The 20,453-nt window shown below is 57.7% G+C and overlaps 7 protein-coding genes across 7 annotated transcripts; 1 reads left to right on the top strand and 6 right to left on the bottom strand.

Annotated features, from left to right (window-relative positions):
- Nucleotides 1-102: 102 nt before the first annotated feature.
- On the bottom strand, nucleotides 103-2,776 carry ACA1_182000 (uracilDNA glycosylase; the record flags this gene model as incomplete). The annotated part of the gene is made up of 10 exons (XM_004345793.1): nucleotides 103-524; nucleotides 626-742; nucleotides 830-932; nucleotides 1,014-1,104; nucleotides 1,265-1,447; nucleotides 1,700-1,773; nucleotides 1,887-2,004; nucleotides 2,109-2,196; nucleotides 2,294-2,407; nucleotides 2,491-2,776. 10 exons carry the CDS (start codon nucleotides 2,774-2,776, stop codon nucleotides 103-105), a joined length of 1,596 nt encoding a protein of 531 aa, XP_004345843.1.
- A 139-nt stretch (nucleotides 2,777-2,915) lies between these two features.
- ACA1_181990 (uncharacterized protein) lies at nucleotides 2,916-3,790 on the bottom strand (the record flags this gene model as incomplete). The annotated part of the gene is made up of 4 exons (XM_004345792.1): nucleotides 2,916-2,995; nucleotides 3,112-3,408; nucleotides 3,515-3,581; nucleotides 3,668-3,790. 4 exons carry the CDS (start codon nucleotides 3,788-3,790, stop codon nucleotides 2,916-2,918), a joined length of 567 nt encoding a protein of 188 aa, XP_004345842.1.
- A 98-nt stretch (nucleotides 3,791-3,888) lies between these two features.
- Nucleotides 3,889-6,751, bottom strand: ACA1_181980 (vacuolar protein sorting 33; the record flags this gene model as incomplete). The annotated part of the gene is made up of 14 exons (XM_004345791.1): nucleotides 3,889-3,982; nucleotides 4,066-4,232; nucleotides 4,364-4,527; nucleotides 4,615-4,689; nucleotides 4,786-4,876; nucleotides 4,974-5,051; nucleotides 5,161-5,244; nucleotides 5,349-5,422; nucleotides 5,488-5,629; nucleotides 5,697-5,879; nucleotides 5,970-6,077; nucleotides 6,153-6,274; nucleotides 6,362-6,444; nucleotides 6,585-6,751. The coding sequence occupies 14 exons, from the start codon at nucleotides 6,749-6,751 to the stop codon at nucleotides 3,889-3,891; spliced, it is 1,632 nt and encodes a 543-aa protein (XP_004345841.1).
- Nucleotides 6,752-7,263: 512 nt separating this feature from the next.
- ACA1_181970 (ribosomal protein S17, putative) lies at nucleotides 7,264-7,989 on the top strand (the record flags this gene model as incomplete). The annotated part of the gene is made up of 2 exons (XM_004345790.1): nucleotides 7,264-7,266; nucleotides 7,486-7,989. The coding sequence occupies 2 exons, from the start codon at nucleotides 7,264-7,266 to the stop codon at nucleotides 7,987-7,989; spliced, it is 507 nt and encodes a 168-aa protein (XP_004345840.1).
- Nucleotides 7,990-8,956: 967 nt separating this feature from the next.
- Nucleotides 8,957-10,815, bottom strand: ACA1_181960 (autophagy protein, putative; the record flags this gene model as incomplete). Its single annotated transcript, XM_004345789.1, has 8 exons — nucleotides 8,957-9,066; nucleotides 9,199-9,406; nucleotides 9,474-9,608; nucleotides 9,764-9,853; nucleotides 9,972-10,066; nucleotides 10,244-10,357; nucleotides 10,444-10,608; nucleotides 10,674-10,815. The coding sequence occupies 8 exons, from the start codon at nucleotides 10,813-10,815 to the stop codon at nucleotides 8,957-8,959; spliced, it is 1,059 nt and encodes a 352-aa protein (XP_004345839.1).
- A 159-nt stretch (nucleotides 10,816-10,974) lies between these two features.
- Nucleotides 10,975-11,858, bottom strand: ACA1_181950 (uncharacterized protein; the record flags this gene model as incomplete). Its single annotated transcript, XM_004345788.1, has 4 exons — nucleotides 10,975-11,188; nucleotides 11,287-11,357; nucleotides 11,469-11,670; nucleotides 11,755-11,858. Coding segments are annotated over 4 exons (591 nt in total), but the record flags the coding sequence as incomplete, so codon positions are not given.
- A 535-nt stretch (nucleotides 11,859-12,393) lies between these two features.
- Nucleotides 12,394-20,411, bottom strand: ACA1_181940 (phosphoinositide 3kinase family, accessory domain (pik domain) domain containing protein; the record flags this gene model as incomplete). Its single annotated transcript, XM_004345787.1, has 25 exons — nucleotides 12,394-12,582; nucleotides 12,655-12,872; nucleotides 13,013-13,132; nucleotides 13,230-13,341; nucleotides 13,462-13,585; nucleotides 13,711-13,913; nucleotides 14,026-14,199; nucleotides 14,322-14,429; nucleotides 14,644-14,821; nucleotides 14,923-15,040; nucleotides 15,122-15,605; nucleotides 15,707-15,808; nucleotides 15,926-16,204; nucleotides 16,288-16,390; nucleotides 16,510-16,607; nucleotides 16,714-16,888; nucleotides 17,006-17,107; nucleotides 17,259-17,425; nucleotides 17,652-17,774; nucleotides 17,869-18,035; nucleotides 18,105-18,285; nucleotides 18,413-18,556; nucleotides 18,647-18,751; nucleotides 18,906-19,760; nucleotides 19,842-20,411. 25 exons carry the CDS (start codon nucleotides 20,409-20,411, stop codon nucleotides 12,394-12,396), a joined length of 5,199 nt encoding a protein of 1,732 aa, XP_004345837.1.
- Between the last annotated feature and the right edge of the window lie 42 nt (nucleotides 20,412-20,453).

Raw genomic sequence — 20,453 nt, 5'->3', positions numbered from 1 at the left:
ATCAGTTCAACAACGAGAAACGTAGAAGGACTCTTTGACTGACGACTTTTACACAAAGCCGGCTTTGATGGGTGGATTGATGATGATGATGAAGGGGTGCCCTTAGCCAGAGGGGCAGTCCCTCGCCCAGTGGCCGACCTCGTTGCACTTGTAGCAGGGCCTGCTGCTGCCTCCGCCGCCACCTCCTCGTCCACCGAAGCCGCCGCCGCCGTAGCCACCTCCACCGCCGCCGTAGCCCCCACCGCCGCCACCACCCGCGCTGGGGCAGTCTCGCGCCCAGTGGCCCGTCTCGTTGCACTTGTAGCAGGGCCGGCCGCTGCTGGCGCCGCCACCGCCACCGCCGCCTCGCCCACCATAGCTGCCGCCACCGCCGCCGCTGGCGCCAGCGCTGGGGCAGTCCCTGGCCCAGTGGCCCGTCTCGTTGCACTTGAAGCACACGTTGCTGTCGCTGCCGCCGCCGCCGCCGCCGCCACCACCGGCGCCAAAGTACTTCTGGATGCCCGAGCGGGCCGGCGAAGCGGTGCCTAGGGCGTGTGGGAAGCGTTCGTGCGATGAGACTCGCCGCACACACGACACACGCAACACGACACACACGGCACACGGGAGGGAGAGGGGGGGGGTGTACCGGAGGAGGAAGAGGAGGCGCCGCCAAAGGAGGAAGAGGCGCGCGGCGGCTCGTCGAGCCACTGGAAGAATTTGCATTGGGACTCTCGCGACTGTGCGCACGCGTAGAACTGTCGGCCTGTGACGAGGATCGCACATACGGCGCGTGCGCACACGTGAGTGCGGTTCGCGCGTGCGGCGGTGTGCTGTGAGCGTGCGTGCGTACCTTGGTTGGGTCCCTCCTTGCGCACGGTACAGACCTTGGACGGTTCGTTGTGGCTGCACACCGGGCCATCGGCGGGCGGGAAATTGGACTGGTCGCCGCCAGCCTAACAACCAACCCGCCAATATAAATAAATAAATAAATAAACAACACGGCCACGGCCGGCATGGAGCCGGGGGGGAGGTACCGGTTCGGTCCTTGCCTTTTTGTTGGGGCACTGCGACGCCCAGTGGCCGGTCTCGTTACACTTGTAGCACAGGTCGCCCGCTCGGTTCGGACTGCATGCAACAGCACCGCGACACAACACACACACACACAACACACCACGACACACACACACACACACAACACACCACGACACACACAACACACACAGCACGGCACACGTTCAGCGATGTTAGAGTGATGAAAGGAAGAAGGATAGCGTGGCGCACGCACCTGGAGGTGGCGCCCGTGTCGCTGCTGACGGCCGAGTCGAATCCTCTCTTCTGGCCCCGCTGGGGGGCGTAGATGCTGCTGGTGCTGGCGGGCGGCGTGCTGGGCGGCGTGGGGTAGTCTCGCGTCTCGCGCTCGTACTCCTCCTCCACGTCCGGCTCGTGCGATCCGCCGCCCTCCACAGTCCTTTTTTTTTTCGGTCGCTAATCAGCATCCGCGACGCACGCGACAGCACACAGCACGCACCCTTTGGGGGGGGGGGTGAGAGATTTACCAGTCGATGGGGGCGAGCCCGGCGGCTTCCAGGAGGCCGTTTGTGCGCGAGAAGTGGCGGCAGCCGAAGAAACCCCTGTCATCCAATTGGAAAAGTCGTCAGGCCAATTTGCGCCGAGAGTAGTAAGATGGGAGGGAGAGTGAATGTGGGGGGGGGGACGCAACTTGTCGGCCGAGTATGGCGAGGGGTGGGCGGCGGTGAGGACGTGGTTCTGACCGGTGATCATGTTCTTCTTTGTCTGAAGACACGACACGACACGACACGACACGACCAACGACACGACCAACGACACGACACGACACGCGAGTGAGTAAACGGGCTGTGGGAGGAGACGAGGAGTGGAGTACGAACCTGGGCCTTGGCGCCCCACAGCAGGAACACGACGTTGGACTTTTGATTGATGGCCTGGATGATGGCGTCCGTGAAGTGCTCCCAGCCCTTGCCCGCGTGCGAGTCGGGCGAGCCCTGACTGCGTAACACGTACGTGGGACAGCAAAATAGGGACCACCCGTTAGTTGTGGCTGTACAGCGGCGTGTGTCGTGTCGTGTCGTGCCGTGTCGTGTCGTGCGTACGCGACGGTGAGCACTGTGTTGAGAAGGAGCACGCCCTGCTTGGCCCACTGCATGAGGTAGCCGTGATTCGGCGGTCGGAAGCCGGGAACTGCCGGCACGACACACGACACGACACGACACGCACGGCACGTGGCTGCGTGAGCGCGGTGGGCGAAGGGAAAGAGGAGGGAGAGCCAGGAACGTACTGTCGGCGGCCAGCTCGCGGTAGATGTTGACGAGGGAGGGCGGAATGCCCACGCCCTTGTTGACCGAGAAGCACATGCCGTGCGCTTGCCGGTGGCCATGGTAGGGGTCCTGGCCTGCAAAAATCAACCGATTTTGGTGAATTAATTGAATAAATAAGAATAACAATTGCAAGTAAAAGCTAGAATGAGGTACGAACCCAAGATTACGGCCTTTACTGAGTCGAACGGGCAAGCATTAAGGGCGGCGAAGATATGCTCGTCGGGAGGGAAGACGGCCTTCTCCTCGCTCATCAAAAATTTGACCAAATCTTCCCAGTACGGCTTCTTGAATTCATCCTGGAGTACCTCGCGCCACGATTCCTCTGTGAGAAAGCTCAAAATGCGATCGCGTTCGGCCTCGCGCCTCGCCCGCAGCTTCGCCAACGCCGCCAGGCGACTCGCCTCTGCCTTCGCCACTCGCTCCTCAGCCGACAGATCGCTCATCTTCTGCCCTTTTTGCTTCTCGCTCGCTCTACTCGCAGCTCCACGCAGGTAGTTTTGCCTGCGTTTCCGTTGCGCTCGATTTTCGCGCCCAAATTATATTATTTTATTTTCCAGGAAATAATTAGGAAAATTAAAGCCCTCAAAGCTTGTCCACAAAGTCGTCGAGAAGGGTGTCGCCATTGATCAGCTTCGTCGTGCCGATCACGTACCGCGCACTCCCTGCATGACCACGACACGACACGACACGACACGACACGACACGACACGACACGACACGACACGACACGACACGACACGACCAACGACACGACCAACGACACGACACGACACGACACGAGCTTCGTCAGCCACATCGATTGCTTCAATGGTCACGGCGGGCCGCCCGAACAACGCCAACGTGCCTGGCTGCTTGGAGAGCCACCGAAGCGCGGCGATCTCGGTGTAGGTGCAGCCGCCGATGAAGAAGACCATCACCACGGGCGTCGGACCCGTCGGCACGGCCGGCTGGGCCGGGGCGGAGCCGCCCACCAGGCCGCCGGTGATGACGGGCGTGATGGTGCTCATCGCGCTCAGCGTGGCCGCCGTCGTCGCCGTCGTCGCCGCACCCAACACTCCCAGCGTGCCCATCACCACTGTAGCCGGTGCGCGTGTGCGTGTGTCGTGAGTGTGTGCGTGTGCGTGTGCGGTCGTGTGTAGTGTGTAGTGTGTAGTGTGTGCGGTGGCGAGGGGGGGACGCACTGTCGCTGCCGCCCTTGACCAGTCCCATGGCGCTGCTCTCGCTTCGCCGCTTGGCCGCGTCTTTGCTCTGCAGAGCACCAACACATGGCTACGTTGGCGGGGTGCCTCTCGCAGTGCAGCGGGCGAGGCGGTGTGAGGTTCACGTGCGAGTACCTTGTCGTCGCCGGGCCGGCCGAGCGCGGCGGGCCGCTCGACCTCTTCCTCTTTGGCGGGCTTGCTGTCGATGTCCGTCTTCTTGGCGTCCAGCGTCACCGCGTACTCGAACACCGGACCCATGTGATCTGCGCAGCCTCGTCAGCTCCACGCGTGCAACACACACACACACACACACACCACACACGCACACACGACACGAGTGTCGTTCGCTAAGAATGCTAGGAATGCATGCCTTTGAGTTTGCGCAGCTCCTTGAGCTGCCATTCGCCCTTGACAGCGGCTTCGATCAAACGCACGCTCAGCGGCGCGTACCTGATACAAACGAAATAATTAAATAAGTAAAACAAATTACAAAACAAATTACAAAAAACAAAGTGAAAGGCAGGGGGTAGTACCCCGAGTAAACGTAGGCGATGTCCTTCGGATCTTTCTCGTCGACGTCGGTCACGATGAGCCGCATCGTCTTCTTGATCGACGCGAACGGCGGCGAGCCGTCGTACTTCTTGATCAGACCCAGCTGCTCCAGATTGCTCAGCGTCCCGATGTGGTTGTATCCGTACGTCTGCACCGGTAGACCCAATTCCCTCCCTGGTGAGTCGCACACGCCACACACCGCACACGCACCACCGCACACACGCCACACACCACCGCACACGCACCACTGCACTCACGACCGCACACGCACACACGCACCTGGAGGAATTCACGTCGGAAGGAGTCGTATTGCTTGGGCTTGATGCCGCCCGTGGTGTAGGACAGGAGGCACAGCAGGCGCAGGATCTTCCCGATGGGCTCCGCACGCGATATGCAGTCCTCCAGATACCGCGTGTCTCCGCTGTCGACCCCCGACAACAGCCCTGCACGTGCGCGCGTGTGGGCAGCAACGAATGAGAATCGACTTTTGATTTTTCGATCGTCGTCATTGGCGGGGAGGGAAGGCGTACGGTGCTCGAACTCGAGCCGCTTGCGGAAGTCGTTTTCCTTCGTGATCTGCAATATGCGCTCGGCAATGTTGGTGTCTGTGTGCGTGTGCGGCCGTGTGTGTGCGGTCGTGCGTGTGGTGTGTCGTCAGCGACTGGCCCACCAACAAGTGCGGTTCGCTGGGAACGGCGTACGGATTTGGAGGGAGCGGTGCTCCTGCTGGAGGACGCCCAGCTTGGCGACGAACTTCTTGATCTCCTGCAGACTCTTGGCCTTGTCCCTCTCCTAGGTGGGTCGTCGCTGATCTATCAGCCATCACCGGTGGAAAGAAAAGAAGTAATAAAAATAAAAATAATAGTTGAAGATCATGACATGCGCGTACGCTGTAGTTCTTGTCGATGGCCTTGGCCTTGGTGTGCAGCAGCGGTCCCAGCGCGCTGAAGTTGATATCGCGGATTTCCTGGAACGCGCACGAAACAGGTGAATTAATTAAATTAATAAATAAATGTATTAATAAATGCTGATAATAACTAAATTATAAATAAGAAATGTTGTAATCAGGGACGTACGGCGAAGAGGCGGTCGGAGGAGTTGAGCGGGATCTTCACCGACTTGGGTCCGGCCGCCGCCCTCTCTGGCGGCTTGTCCTTGTCCTGTCCGCGAAGGTCATTATTAGTATTATTAGCTTGGCATCGACCAATTGCGAGAGGGCAGCACGCGCACGACTCACACGACACACACGACAGACTCGGCGCACCTTAGCGGGATTGACGATGACTTCGTCGACGTCGATCTTGCTGTTCTTGATCCCAAAGACCTCGTCGACCAGGCCTGGCGGCGGTGTGTGAGAAAACGAACGAGCGATGCGGGAATTGAGAGGGGGGGGAGGCGCGCACCTTCGTAGGTGAGCGGAGTGCACATGGGGGTGAGCGGGTCCACGGTGCGGTCGAGCAGGATGAGCGCGCTGATGTACTGCGGCTGCGGTTCCTCGGGAGTGCCGCCCTGCCTCAACTCTCTTCGCTTCCTCGACGCCGCCTCCTGCAAACACCACACGACACACGACACACGACACACGACACACGACACACGACACACGGATGCGCACGTCAACACGCGTCATCAGATGCCACGGTGGGGTGAGCAAGACCTCTTGGGTGAATCGGAGGAGCATGTCGGCGACGGTCTGGGCGTGCTTGCCGCGGCCCTTGATGTTGGGGATGTGCCCAAACATCTGCTGGAACTTCATCAACGACTTGGCCGCGTAGTACAACAGCGACGTGTCCCCGTCCTGTGCGACGTCGAGAGCGAGAGGCGGGAGGTCAGCGAATGAAGAGCGAAGAGCGAAGAAGAACGAAGAAGAACGAAGAGAAGAGGATACGAGGAAGAGATCTCGGAAGCTGTGTTCGACTTCCATGGAGAGGACGTCGTTTTCGAACGGCACCAGGTGCAGCGGAAACTCGTGGATGTCCACCAGCCCCCACACGCCCTGGAACACACACACACACACACACACAACGCGATGTCGTGTGTTGTTAGCACGCCCGGTTGGGGGAAAGGGTACGCGGGCAACAGAGCTAACCTCTTCCTCGAGGATGCGGTCGCACACGACGTAGCGGTGCGGGATGAACACGATCGAGAAGTGCTTCGGGGCGTTGGGCGTCGCAGCACTCCCGGGAGGACCAGCTGCCACAGAAGAGGAATAGTGTATGAGTGCGCGTGTCGTGCATGTGTCATGCGTGTCGTGCGTGCGTGCGTCGACAGTAAACATACGAGGCGCAGCGGCGGTGACGGCCTCCAGCTTTTGGTACATCTGCACGTGCTCGGCGATCGTCTTCATCCACGCCATCGACGGCCTGTACATATTTTGGTTTTATTAAATATAAATATTGTTTATTCTATTCTTGTTTATTCTCAATAAACACGAAAACAGGAAATGACTAAAAGAGATAATAAAAGTAAAAGATAAATGAATGAGTAAAGGGAGCGCTCGTACTTGGTGAGGTAGACGATGTGGTCGCAGTCGGTCTGGAGGGACGACACCGACTGTTGGAGCAGAAAAATCTTTTCCACGCCATAGGTCTGCAGGGTGGAGAACTCGACCACCAGCGAGAGCGGGCCGGACACCTTGGGGTCGATGATCAACGCGATACGGCCCTTCATGTCCTACTCTCCACCATCGGGTAGCGGGAGGATTAAAAAGATAAAAGAAGATGTAAAATTGTGTAGAGATATCAAGCAAGGGGGCGGGGGTGGTACGCGAATGGCATCAAGGAGGCCGGTGAGCTCCTTCTTACATTGATTGCGCCACTGCTGCAGCTGAATGGGACCCTCCTGAAGGGCACTCAGACCAGCCATCGCCATTTAAGAGGTGTTTGCCGATTCTTAACACGCTCGAGTATTGCCTCCTTTTGTTTGCCACCTTCCAGACAACTGTGGCTGCTGAACCACACCAGAAGTCGAAGCTTGACGTCGTGCCCCTTCTTCAAGGCTCCCGCGTTCTAGTTTCCGCTTCCCAAACAAAAGAAAATAAATGTTAATAAAATTAACAAAGTTTAAGGTGACGCCATTAATGTCGACCACCAGAGCTGCCGGGCAAAATCGTGCGGTGGCTGGTCTGTTTCTTCCTTTCTCTTCTTCCTCCTCCCCCATCGCCCGTCGGTCTATCAGAAAATATGGTACGATCTGTCCCATCCCTTTGATCGTTGAGGGGACTTTGATCTTGAGGGTTATTGTTTTACCGGGTCTATGCCCTCGCTCCGCTGCATCTTTCTCTTTTTATGATGTCATCCATTTCCTTCTCCCCCAATTCAATCCATTTGCCAACATGCTAGCTGTTTGGTGTTCGATCATACATCTGCGTCGCCTCTTACATTCCACTATTGCCATCTGTGTAGGGTCGCGTCAGAACCAAGACTGTCAAGAAGGCCGCGCGCCTCATGATCGAGAAGTACTACCCGCGTCTCACGCTGGACTTCGACACCAACAAGAAGATCTGCGATGAAGTGGCCGCCATCCCCTCGAAGCGCCTCCGCAACAAGATCGCCGGTTTCGTCACTCACCTGATGAAGCGCATCAAGAAGGGACCCGTCCGCGGCATCTCCTTCAAGCTCCAGGAGGAGGAGCGTGAGAGGAAGGACAACTACGTGCCCGACGTGTCCGCCCTTCAGGTCGACCTCATCGAAGTCGATTCCGACACCAAGGACATGTTGAGGTCCATCGGTCTCGGTGACCTTGCCGGCGTGCAGGTCGTGTCGCTCGAGAACCTTCCCTCCAACAAGCCCGTCTTCCAGCACCGCGGCGAGAGGCGCGACAGGGGAGAGAGGCGCGAGCGGGGTGAGCGCTCGGGCGCTCCCAAGAAGCCCGAGGCTCCCGTCGGTGCGCCCGAGGAGGCCTACTAAAGAGTCTTTGTCTTTATGCGATCCCTATAAAAACCCAAATCTTTGAACACATCCTTCCCACCTTCATCATCCATTAGCAGGCCTACTCAGGGAGGAAGATCTTGTGGAGAATATGGCGTGCGACCTGCTTCCCCCCTCCAGTCTATGCTTGTGTTAAGTGCAGCGCTGACACTCGCGTTGCACGCAAGGTTCGCGAAGAGTCCAGGCGGTCTGTGTACGACTCCTCTGCACGCTGCGCTCGCCCACCACAGCAACGCACCGCCACAGGTACGCCCTTACCGCACTGTCTTACTGCGGGTGACGAAGACACGGCCGGCAGTGGAGCGGGAGGGTCGGCATGTTGGCCACAGGAGCTCCTCGCCCTCCTTTCACGACCGAGGCTGCCCTGCCGGCTCGTTGGGGCATGCATTCCCCTCGCTGCGGCACTCGCGACGTGGGGAGGAACCATCTCTATCAATGTAGCGCCCGTAGCCTAATGGAAAGGCGCTTGACTTCTAATCAAGAGATTGTGGGTTCGACCCCCACCGGGCGCGAAGTCAAAAATTTTGCCCTGGTGACAACTTGCTCATCCTGTCAACCCTCTTGGCCTTCGGCACTTTTTTGGAGCGTGGGTAGAACAGGAGTGGAAGAGGAGCTGATGAACACACCTGGAGTACAAGCGCTGTACAATATAACCCCTGACCAACACGCAGGCGCCGTAGTTAAGTGGTAAAATTCTCGCTTAGGGTGCGAGAGGCCCCGGTTCGATTCCGGGCGGCGCCCCATCTTTTGCTCCTCATTGCCACTCTTCGACGCCTCTGGGCGAAAAGGTTGCCAGGCTGCACACGGCGCAATGGGAAGAAAAGCTTTTGTTATTGTAGAGCTCTGGCAGGAAGCCACCAAGAGGCTGGGCTTTGTACAACGCAACAGAAAACAGGAAGGAGGAGGATAGGAAGAAGACGCGCAGAGAAATGGAGCTTGCGGCAGCTCAATCGTCTTCCTTGTCCTTGAGAAAGAGGATGTGGTCCTCCCGCTTGCCCTCGCCGCCCTGTTCCGAGTCGTACGCGTACCTGTAGAACGTCCCGTCCTGTCCGATCACTGTATAGGCCCGAGTAGTGGTGAGCGTGGCTGGCCCACACACGCGGCCGACACGCACACGACACACGCGCGTGCGCACACACACCACACACACACACACCACACACGCACAGAGAGAGAGAGAGAGAGTACCGATGATGAGATTGTTGGCCTGCCCAAACGAGCAGATGCTGCGCGGGACCGTCAGGTGGAGCTGCGCAAAGCTGAAGTCCGAGCCCACGTAGTCGTCGAGCGAAGACGGGAGGAGGCCGAGGCCGCCCATGAAGCTCAGTCTCGACTTTTGCGCCTTGGCCGACTCCGAGCCGCCGTTGTTTGCCAGATTGAAAATGTGCACCGTACCCTGCATGCCACGTGCGCGTGTGAGCCACTGACACTACGCGCAGCAGCCGAAAGAGTAAAAGGCGAACCCTGTCGGAGGAGACACATAGCCACTCGGAGTCGCTGGAGAACGAGATGCAGTTGACCTCGGCCTTGTCCTTGCCCCTTCGCAGCTTGCCCACCTGCTCCCCTGTGCTCGTGTCCCATATACGAATCACCGTGCCCTGCGATCACGCGTGTCGCACACAAGCGACAAGAGGAAATAAGCCGCGTGCGTCTTGTGTGTGTGTGTGTGTGTGTGTGTGTGTGTGTGTGTGTGTGTGTGTGTGTGTGGTGTGTCGTGTGGCTAAAGGAGGAGAACGAAGAACAAATGGCGTACTTGCTCGGAGGCCGTGGCAAGTCTGGTGCCGTCGAGATTGAGAGCGAGGCACGAAAGCGGGTTGTCGTGTGCTTTGATGGGCGTCGACTTCTACGTTACATTGACACGCGAGCGGATGACCGTCAGTGCATCGATCACCAACAAATATAAATAAATATAAATAAATATAAAAAAGGGATAAATAGTTCAACGCGTGCGAAGGACATACGTTGATATCGTTCAGGCGCAGGTGTACGTAGCCCGGCTTCAGGCCGGGGCACGCCAGCACGGTGTTGTTCGAGTCTGGGCACAGCGCAATCAGACCTGCAGTAGAGCGGTGAATAAATGAGTGCAAAATAGAGCAATAATTAATTCATACACAAATTAATACTCGGGCAGCGAGGGCAGAGCCGAGCAGCGCAGAACTTTCTCACGAAAGTGGGTGGCCTCAGGGAGAGAGGGGGAGGAATGGGGAGAGGAGGAGGAAGAGGGAAAGGAAACCTTTGGGGTTGGCTGTGGTTTCGATCTGGTGCACGAGCTGGAGATCGGCAAAGTTGTAGACGTAGACCTTGTTCTCCAGCGCAACGACGATCTTGTCCCGTCGCAGCTTCACTCCTTCTCACAACAGCACCGCGCCGACCACAAGGACGGTTGGTTTTGGGAAGGACGTGAGGAGGAGAAGGGGAGATGAAAGCACGCACCCTTGACATCGGATCTGAATTCGAGCTCGGCAAGGCACTTGTTCTGGTAATCGTCCCAAATCATGACCTTGTTGGGTGGGTACTTGGGATTCTTGCCTCCCCCGACCAGCGCCAGCAGATTGGACCGGAAGAGCATTTCTACAATGCCCAGCCCGCCATCGAATTCTGTCCCCTCCTGTATAAGAAGGAGGGAAAGGAAGGAAGGGAGAAGGAGGAGGGAGAGGCAATACCTCGTTTGAATCGAAGCTTGAAGGGGTCGACGTTCCAAATCTCAAAGCCATCATCAGTCCCGATGGCAAAGCAGGAATAGTCCTGATTGAATCCAACGTAGAGCAGCTTGTTCTTTTGCTCTCGCGCCACAGACAACGACATTTGCTGTTATCTTCTAAATCTTCCTTCTCTTCTCTTCTCTTCAATTGCACCACTTCTACCCGGCGTGGCTTCTCAGAAGTGATTCCAGATGATGATGCTTTGTGCAAACTTCTTCGCTGGAAATCGATCTTGCGTGTCGGGTCCATTGTCGTCAGAAATTCAGCCGAATCTTTCTTCGCGTTGTGTGCGGCACGTCGTGTGTGTGCGGTTTGTATGTGCAAGAAACCAAAGTCCGTGTAGAAGCTTCAGTTGATGAAGAAGGTGAACGGCACGGCAGCGTCGTAGTGGGCGGAGAGGATGAGCCGCGTGAGCAGCCGCACAGTGAACCCGACAGCCACCACCAGCATCGCCTGCTTGGCGTCGTTCAGGAAAGCTGCGCGCGCGGACCCGACATGTCAGCTGCGTCTCAAGCCGAGCATGAACTATCGAGTGGAAGCTTCAGCATGACGCTGACGCCCGTTCACAACGTACCGCGTACGGCCATCACGTTGGAGATGACCACGAACACGTCCAGTATGGTGGAGAACAGTTGCTGGTAGTCCCTATGGTAGTAGTGCGTGTCATTGAAAGCCACTGACCAAAGAAGTAGAACAAGAAGTAGAACAAGTAGTCGTGTAGGAAGAAGGAGGAAGAACAGGATAGAGACTACGCACCAGACCATGAGGAAGAGGTGCAGCGGCTTGCCGAAGGAAGAGAGGATGACCGCCATCGCCAGGTAGTTGTACTTGACGATCGCGTAGTGGGTCTTGCCGAGTAGCAGCCGGGCGGAGATCACCACCGCGAGGATGTAGGACACGTACTCGACCAAGGTGAGGCCCACCGTGTAGAGGTATTGCTCGTAGGCCAGCTGGTCGCCTGCAAGAAGAAGAAGAAGAAGGGAGCATTGAGCATCCCATGTAGCGTGTAGAAAGACGTAGAGCGAAATATATGCAGAGATACCAAGGAGGTACGGGTAGTTGAGGTCCTGGCCGACGTGGTGGCTGCTGAAGTACTTGAGCCCGGCCTCGAACATCACGTAGACGAGCCCTATCTTCATGCAATTGGCCTGCAGCACAAAGAGTTGAGCCGCTACACAGAACAAGACAGGGCCACGTCGAAGCGCGTAGAAGCGAATGAATGGTGGATGGTGTGAGCATTTATTTATTTTTATGCTTCTTGAAAAGATAGCAATAGTGGGGTGGGTGTACGCATCGTGTGAGGCGAATGTTGCCATTGCCTTTGCCGCCATATTCCTTGTAGACGTCTGCAGCTGGTGCCCCACACTCCACGCAAATCATCTCTGGTGTCTCGTGCTGCCCTGGGCTTGAATCTTTGATCTTTAAAAGAAAAAAAGAATAGAAAAGAAAAAGAAGCGGAAGCGAGGGAGAAGTGGCAAACTTCCTACTCAGTACATGGATAAATAACATCCAAATAAACAAATAAATAACATCCTCCTTCTTCGACTGTTGTTGTTCTCTTCTCTTCTCCCTTTGCTGCCTTCTCTTCTTCTTCTTCTTCTTCTTCTGCTTTGTGTTGTTGTTATGCCGTCGTGTCGATTGAGGGTACTGATGGTGGTGGTCGGATCGCACACGTCATCGCTCACTTCTTGGAGTGAGCCCAGATGTGGACGATGTCGTTGACGAGCACCGACTTGGTCTTCCTCGCCTCCTCGATGAGCTTGGCAAAGTTCTCGGCCGCGGCCTTCTCCTCGGTGCCCACCAGCAGCGACCCGCACAGGTACAGGATGTCCTCCTCGCACTGCAGCTCCGGAATTCCCGTTGATAACATCTGTGTGCGCACACGCGGTCAGCCGTGTGTCGTGTTGTGTGTTGTGTGTGTGTGTGTGTGTGTGTGTCGTACCATCATGAAGAGGTTGATGAACATGTGGGCGTGCTTGCGGACGATGTTGTAGGCCCGCTGGCAGGTCTCGACGTACTGGGCGTAGCGCGTGCCCTGTGAGCCGCCCAGCACGTGCGCGAACTGGGGGTTGAAAATGAACGGCGCCCGCTCTCGCTTGATTCCCAGCTTGCTCTTCACGTTGCCCAGGAAGTGCCCGAAATCGATGTGGAACAAATGACCTGTGTTGTGTGTGTCGTGTGTGTGTGTGTGGTGTGTGTGTGTGTGTGTGTGTGACACGCACAACAAACGACACACGCGCGTACTCTATGAGCACTGACGAAAAACAAGAGAGGCACTCGTGTGGGTGGGTCGTCGATACCAAATTGGGTGATCATGATGTTATCGTTGTGTCGATCGCCGATGCCCAGCACGTACGTCGCCACGCAGTAGCCGGCGCAGCTGAGCATGAAGTTCTCCTGCGCGGCCTCGAACGCCTCCGCTGTAGAGATATAATTTAATTTGATTTAATGGTCGTCACGTGCGTGTTGATGGCTGTGTGTGTGTATGTGTGTTGTGTGTGTGTGTAGGACTGGTACCCGAAGGGTTCTTCTCCTTGAGCCAGCTGGTGAGGGTGTCCTTGTACAGTACGGCCTTCGACCCGCCCTTCTCCTTGTTGACCGATGCCGTAGTCGAGGCGTTGAGCACCACCTACATTACACGTTTGGCCGTCCAGACCAATTGTTAGCGTCACACACTTAAAGATATATGGATATATCTAATATAAAACCATATATCTAACTATCTATATAAAATATAAAGAGAATATACCTCGATCATGCCGAGCTCATCGCCCGTGGCGACGCAGCCGTAGGGATTGAGGCGGAGGTCGAGCCCCTCCTCCTTCCACAGCTTGTCCATGATGCGGAGCATTTGCAGCGTCAACACGTCTTGCCTGTTCGTCGTCGTCGTCGTCGTCGTCGTCGTCGTCGTCATTGTCGTCGTCATTGTCGTGAAAGTGTTAGTTGCAAGCAACAAAGAGCGAAAAAAAGGCGTATAAAAGCAAACAAGCGCGCGTACCGAAGATCGTCGCCGGCCTTGAAGATGACGCGGATGGGCGCGCCTCGCTTCTCGGCGTTTTCAAAAACGAGCCAGAGGGGCTGCTTCTTGCTGTCCATATATTTACACTTGTCGACGATCACCCCCTTCACCTCCTGTCGCGGGTCCAGCGGCAGCTGGAACCTGGCCGGGAACTCCATTCTCCTCAGGCCATCCTCGAGCACCTACGCCGCCTCTCAATCAGCACACCGCACACACGCACAGGCGCGATCGCGCATGACACGCACACGCACACCCACCACCGCACACGACTGTGGCACAGGGATGGAAGCTTACCTTCTTCTTTTCGGAGGACGAGGGAGCCTCCTTGACGCGCATGGCGACCTTGGCCAGCTGGTTGAGGACCTTGTTCTGCTTGACGAGCTCCTGCCTGTGGGCTCCGCAGCCGCGCAGGTAGGCCTCGGCCAACAGCGAATAACGCGACGCGATCGTGGGGTTATGCAGCTCCGACTGGTGCGTATGGCACACGACAAAACCAACGCACGCACACGCACACGCACGCGACACGCGACACGCGCAAGGGTGAGACCCTGGTTTGCGGCTGGCCGGCCGACACGCGTTGACGAGCGTACCTTGAGAAGCCAGAAGAAGGCATGCCCGATCTGGTTGACGTTCATGAGCGCGCGCGAGAGCAAAAACTCGGCCAGGGGCGAGTAGTGGTACGCCTCGTACTTCAACACCTGGTGAAGAAGACCACTAAGTTAGCGGGTGATTGACACGGAAGTGTGTTGTGTGCCGTGTGCCGTGTGCCGTGTGCCGTGTGCCGTGTGCCGTGTGCCGTGTGCCGTGTGCCGTGTGCCGTGTGCCGTGTGCCGTGTGCCGTGTGCCGTGTGCCGTGTGCCGTGTGCCGTGTGCCGTGTGCCGTGTGTTTTACACAGCTGTGGGTATGGGTACCTGGGTGAGCTGGAGGAGGAAGTCGGAGAGCGCCCGATCGTCGAGCTCGTGCAGTCGCTTGACGGCGTAGGCGCGCACCACCGGCGAGGCGTACTTGGCGTCGAGCAGCGAAAGCGCTTCGAAGGGCGTAGGCGGGCTCCACAGCGCCAGCATGCGATAGGCCTCGAGCACACTTTCCCTGTTTGCGTGTGCTGTCTTAGAAGAAGTCCCGTTCCGCAGCGATTATGTGTGTTGTGTGTGTGTTGTGTGTGTGTCGTGTGTGTGTGTCGGATGCCGTACCTGTCGTTCCACTTGACGTACTGGAGGAAACGAGGAAGGAGCGAGGGGAACTGGGCGCAGAACTCTCGGCACTCCCACAAAAGCTGCCGCTCGTCCTCCCCGAGCGCTGTCAGCGGATCTGAAGTGCATGGAGACAGACGTATATAGCGTGTCAGTCCCACAACACGACACACGCCCCACGCCAAACAACACGCCACACGGCCGACGAGTGCGGCAGTGGCTGAAGAGCAGAGTCGCAGTTCGTAACCTTTCTTCATGATCTCTTCGAGCTGGAGCTTGATGATCTTCTGCTTGGAGGCGTCGGCCGACGAGGGCGCGGGCGCGGGCTGGCTCGAGCCGCGGGCGGCGGCGGCCGCGTCGGCGGGGTTGACCGTCGGCGGCGGCGGGAAGTAGACCGCCGTGCGGTGGATCTGGAACTCGACGTGGAGCGTGGTGGCCCGCTCCTTGTCCTTGACCGCCACGTTCTCCACGCAGGTGCCGATCGGGTTGGGCTTGCCGAGCCACAGCTTGAACGAGCAGAGGCCCTGCCGCAGCTGGTCCTTGTGGTCGATGAACTGGAAGTTGACCCACCCGAGCGGCACGTCGGTCTTCTCGTTGAACCGGCCCTTCTCCGTGAACACAGCCTCGGCCGACACCGTGTTGTCCAGCTGTCGCCGGTAGAGCGTGAAGCACATCCGTGACCCCTACACACAACCACACGCCACACGCGCGCGCGTGTGAGCCGTGTGTGTCGTGTTGTGTCGTGTGTCGTGTGAGCCGTGTGTGTCGTGGGGTGTGTGCGTACTCGCGGGATGTCTCGTAGTTTGACAGAGGAAACGAGCCACTCGTTCCACAGAGGTCCATTACTATACAGGATCGCGTTCGTGTACATGTCATCCGCAATCAGCTGTGTTTGTGGGGAGAGATATGTGACGTCAGCAGTGCGTGTTGCGTGTTGCGTGTGTGTTGTGTGCGTGTGCGGTGGTGCGTGTGTCATCAAGAACACGGAGGCGCCCGGGCGTACTTCATCGCCGTGGTAGATCTGCGCGCAGACGTAGAGGCAGTAGGTCTTCTTCTTGCCGCCGTCCTTGTCGTCGATCAGCGAGCCCTTCTGCTCCTTGTGCTCCTTCTTGCCCTTCTGCTCCCGCATCCAGCTCTTGATGATGTGGTTGAACGTGTCGACATTATCGACGCCGTTGATCTTCACCCGCAGCTGCTGCACCATCTCCGAGATGGGCTTGCGCGGCTCCTGGTCCTTATATCGCAGCTTCGACATGTGCACGTTCTTCTCCCGCGACAAGATCTGGGCGTGCAGTTGTGTGTTTGTTGTAAAAACGGTCAGCTCAGCGTGCGTGCTGTGTGTCGTGTGTGTCGTGTGTATCGTACCATGTCGACAACAGAGTCTTCAACGGGCTCGGGGATCATCAGGTCCACGTCCTTGAGGGGAACGAGCGACAGGATCGGGGTCACCTTCTTGCTCAAGCATTTCCTGTGTGAACACGGGTCAGCAAGGCCGCGAGATGACCAAAAACCAGAGAACGACGCGTGAACAGAACATGCACACGCACACACAACACGCGCACGCACACACATGCACGCTATCATTACCTGATGTAGTCGTAGGAGAGGATCTTGTGGGAGCCGATCATGTACTCCTTAAAGCCAGTCACCTTCACGATGTAGTCTTCCTCCGTGCCCGTGGCCAGCTATCATCGCACGAATACAAATACGTAGCGCACTGGCGGTGAGATTGTGTGCGTGTGTGTCGTGTGTGCGTGTGTGTCGTGTGTGCGTGTGCGTGAGGGCTCGTACCGGGTGCGTGCCCTTGTACTTGCGGAACATGTTGCTCTTGAGTTCGGCGACGGTTTGGTTGCGGGTGACGCTGAACTTCTGGGTCGAGGTCTGGACCTCGTCCTTCTCGTCGGCCGGCTGGTAGGCGAGGATGATGAACGAGTTGGGCAGGTTCAGCGGCAGCGGCTCCGACTCCCTGTCGTGCAATTCCATTCATTAATTAATGAATCGTAATTGTAATTGTGACGCCCAAGCTTGGGCGCAGCCAATCACAACACATCACCTCACATACACTCGCACACCAAAGTCGCACCTGTACTGGGGCAAGAACGAGGTGTCGTATTTGCTGTTGGAGTGGGCTTCGGAGAGCTGGCGCACGAGCGCCTCCCGCTCCTTCAACACCGCGCGGCGAACCCTGGAACGGAGTGGTAGGAAACCCGTGTAAGAAACGCTTATGCGCGACACCCGCACACGAACACAACACAACACAACACAACACCACACACACACACGACACACACGACACACACACGTGACATGACGGTGAGAGGGATTCGCGCGCGTACTTGGTGATGCGTTTGCGGAAGGAGTTGATTTCGTCGTTGTCCGATTTGAGGATCTGGAGCAGCGGGTTGTCGCCCGAGATGGGGTTGCTGAGCAGCTCAAACACCTCCGTGTTGGCGTTGAGCTCCGACATGATCTTCTCTCGCACGTTGAGCTTGTCGTTCTCGTGCTGTCGTCGTGTGTCGTGTGTCGTGTGTCGTGTGTCGTGTGTCGTGTGTCGTGTGTCGTGTGTCGTGTGTCGTGTGTCGTGTGTCGTGTGTCGTGTGTCGTGTGTCGTGTGTCGTGTGTCGTGTGTCGTGTGTTGTGTGTGTTGCGTGTGTTGTGTGTTGGCATGAGCATAACCTTGTCATCAGAGGTTGAGTGCCCTAAGAACAGCAGCCGGTCGGCTGTCGTACCAGGACGTCGGTCGAAGGCCGAGGGATCATCTCGAGCGGGAAGGACACGAAGCTCTTCTTGCAGACCTGCAGCACGCCCACCAGATGCAGCGACTGCTCCTCCTTGACCAAGTAGTAGTTGACCTGTCGACCATCATCATAGCCACCACCACAACGACCAGTCAGACATTGCTCGCGCGTCACACGAACGCGACATGACGGAGGGGCGGGGGCATACGCCAGGAATCTTGAGCACGTAGTCCTTCTCGTCCAACGATTGGCCGAGCGGAGGCGGCGACGAGGTGGAGGTGCGCGGCGACGAGGAGGAGGAGGAGGAGGACGACAGGGAGGACGACGACGATGACGACGAAGACAGAATCGACGACGACGACGGCCGCGATTTCGCTGTTCATCGGAAGAATGATAAGAATGTCAGACATGCCAGCCACGCGATAAAATATTGGGTGCGCGTACATTCGCTTTCGCTCTCCGAGTCCTCCTTGTCCTTGCCCTTGGGATCGCTGTCGGGGATGCCCAGGAAGGCCTTGACGTGTTGGATCATCGCCGCCTTGATCTGGCTGGCGTTCATCTCGCAGCTGCACACGATCCTGAACAACTCGTCGTCGTGCACGAACTTGATCACATACTCGTCGTTCTTGAGAACGAAACACACACATAGAAAACACCAAGTTAATATATACATATATCAAGATATGTACACATGTGCATGTGTGTGTATATAAAGCGTGTTAGTGTTGCATTGTGAGGGCGAAAGCGCGTACTTTGTTGGTCATGGTGTGCGAGCCGGTGGTCACGGGCAGCGAGCCCGAGCCGGTGAAGTCGTTGCCGATGACCGACGATGACCGCAGGCGCATCAGGTCCTGGAAGCTCGTGTGGACCGGCCCCGAACGTCGGGCTGCTCCCCACTGTGCGTCGTGTCGTGTCGTGTTGCGTGTCGTGAGCAAGTTTGGCAACGTGGGGGACGGGCTCCGAAGAGCACGAACGACAGTGTGTACCTTGCGTGCGAGAGAGGCGTTGATGGCCTGGCTCACCTCGGAACCGCCGCCCGACGAGGACGTGGGCAGTTGCATCGAGTAGACCGACTTGCGGTCCTTGATCGCCTGCGCCTTGCGCGCGCGCTACATAGTAACGAGCGAGCGTGTGAGAGATGCAAGTGAGCGTGTGCGTGTGCGTGTGCGTGTGCGTGCGTGTGTTGTGTGGTGTGTTGTGTGTGTGTGTGTGTGCCGTGTGTGTGTGTGTGTGTGTGTTACGTACGTCCTCGGCTTCATCGTCGTTGTTCGTGCGCTCTGACGATCCACTCTCGACAGAGCGATAGAGCTTGAGCGCCGGATGGCCGGCCGGCGGCGTCGACGGTTGCGCACCACCGGCGGGGCTGCCCGGCTCCGAGCTCCGATTGCCCAGGAACGCGCGGGTGGTCCGACCGTACCCGCCCGAATGCGGGCGCGCGACCGTGCGGCGCGCCTGCTCGGACGGCTTGGCGGCCACGAAGTTGGCCTTCTGCCACGCCGTGGCGCGGTGCCTCACAGCGTCAGGATCGTCGATGCAGTCCGGCGACGACGGACCCCCGAGCTCGGTGGTGGCCTCGGCCTCGTTCGACATCGACGTCGGCGACGTGAGCGGCGACAGGCTGTTGTTGTTGTCCTCGAAGCTCGACTCAGAGCTGCTGCTGCCGCCTTCCGCCTCTTCCGCTTCCGCCTCCTCTTCCGCCTCTTCCTCGTCCTTGCTCGTGCTGAGGGCTCCGGCGCTGTCGTTCGACTCGGGCATCATCTGCTCCACGGGCTGGCGTTCTGGTTCCTCCGCCACCTTCGCCAAGGCCTCGGCGGCAGACGCGGTCTGCGCTACGACCTCCTCCTCCGCTGCTGTTGCTGCTGGCTGCGGAGCGGCGACGCCGCCGTCGTTGCTCTCGTTGCTACCGTTGCTGTCATTGCTGCCCTTCCTCTTCTTCTTTTTCTTCTTCTTGCGCTCGGGAGACGATGCTTTGTCGTAGCCGTTCTCGTCTCGAGGCGAAGTCTTCTTCTTTTTCTTCTTCTTGATCTTCTTCGTTTGCTCCTCTTCCTGCTCCTCTCCCCCCTGCTCCTGCTCCTCCTTTTGTACGACGTGCGTCTGCTCCTGCAGTAGCGCGTTAGGGAGACAATCACACACGACACACGACACACGACACGTTGCATTGCTGGAAGGGGAGAAGGGAACCTGAGGCGGAACGACGGGGGTGGGTGCAGGCGTAGGAGGGACCGCAGCGGCGGCTGGCGAAGCTGCAGCAGTAGGAGGGGCGGCAGCCGCGGCAGGAGTGGCCGCCTGCGGGGCGGCAGATGAAGCAGATAAAGAAGATGAAGATGAAGATGATGACGAAGTAGAGGAGGAAAGCGGAGAAGATGTGAGCCGTATGGAATTCCTCACCTTCCTATCTTCCTCATCGCGCAGCAGGCGGGCAGCCTTCTCCAAGATGCGCTCCACATCATCCACGTCCACGTCGAGGTCGATGGTGGCTTGGCTGCCATTTTCGCCGTTTGACGATGAATGGGGAGCTACCGCAGCACTTTTAGGCGGCGCATCAGTCGCCTTGGCAGATTGCGTGGTGATGGGAGGTTGCGCGACAGATGCGTAGGCATTGTTTTGGAGGGAGGGCTGCTTTTGCTGTCGATCGCTGGTCCGCGACGGGCTCGACGACAGGCCACCCTTCTCTTTCATTTCGTGTTTGCGCATGAGTTCCTCCACCTTGCGCCGGCGGATCTCCTTCTCCTCTTCGCTTTGACTGCTCATTTTTCTCTACACACGCGAAAAATCTACAATGTCCTGGAGAAT

The sequence above is a fragment of the Acanthamoeba castellanii genome (genome assembly GCF_000313135.1).
Source record: "Acanthamoeba castellanii str. Neff unplaced genomic scaffold scf7180000084745, whole genome shotgun sequence".
Taxonomy (NCBI): Eukaryota; Discosea; order Longamoebia; family Acanthamoebidae; genus Acanthamoeba; species Acanthamoeba castellanii.
The sequence above is the reverse complement of the archived record's forward strand: the minus strand, read 5'-3'. Positions and strand labels throughout refer to the sequence as shown.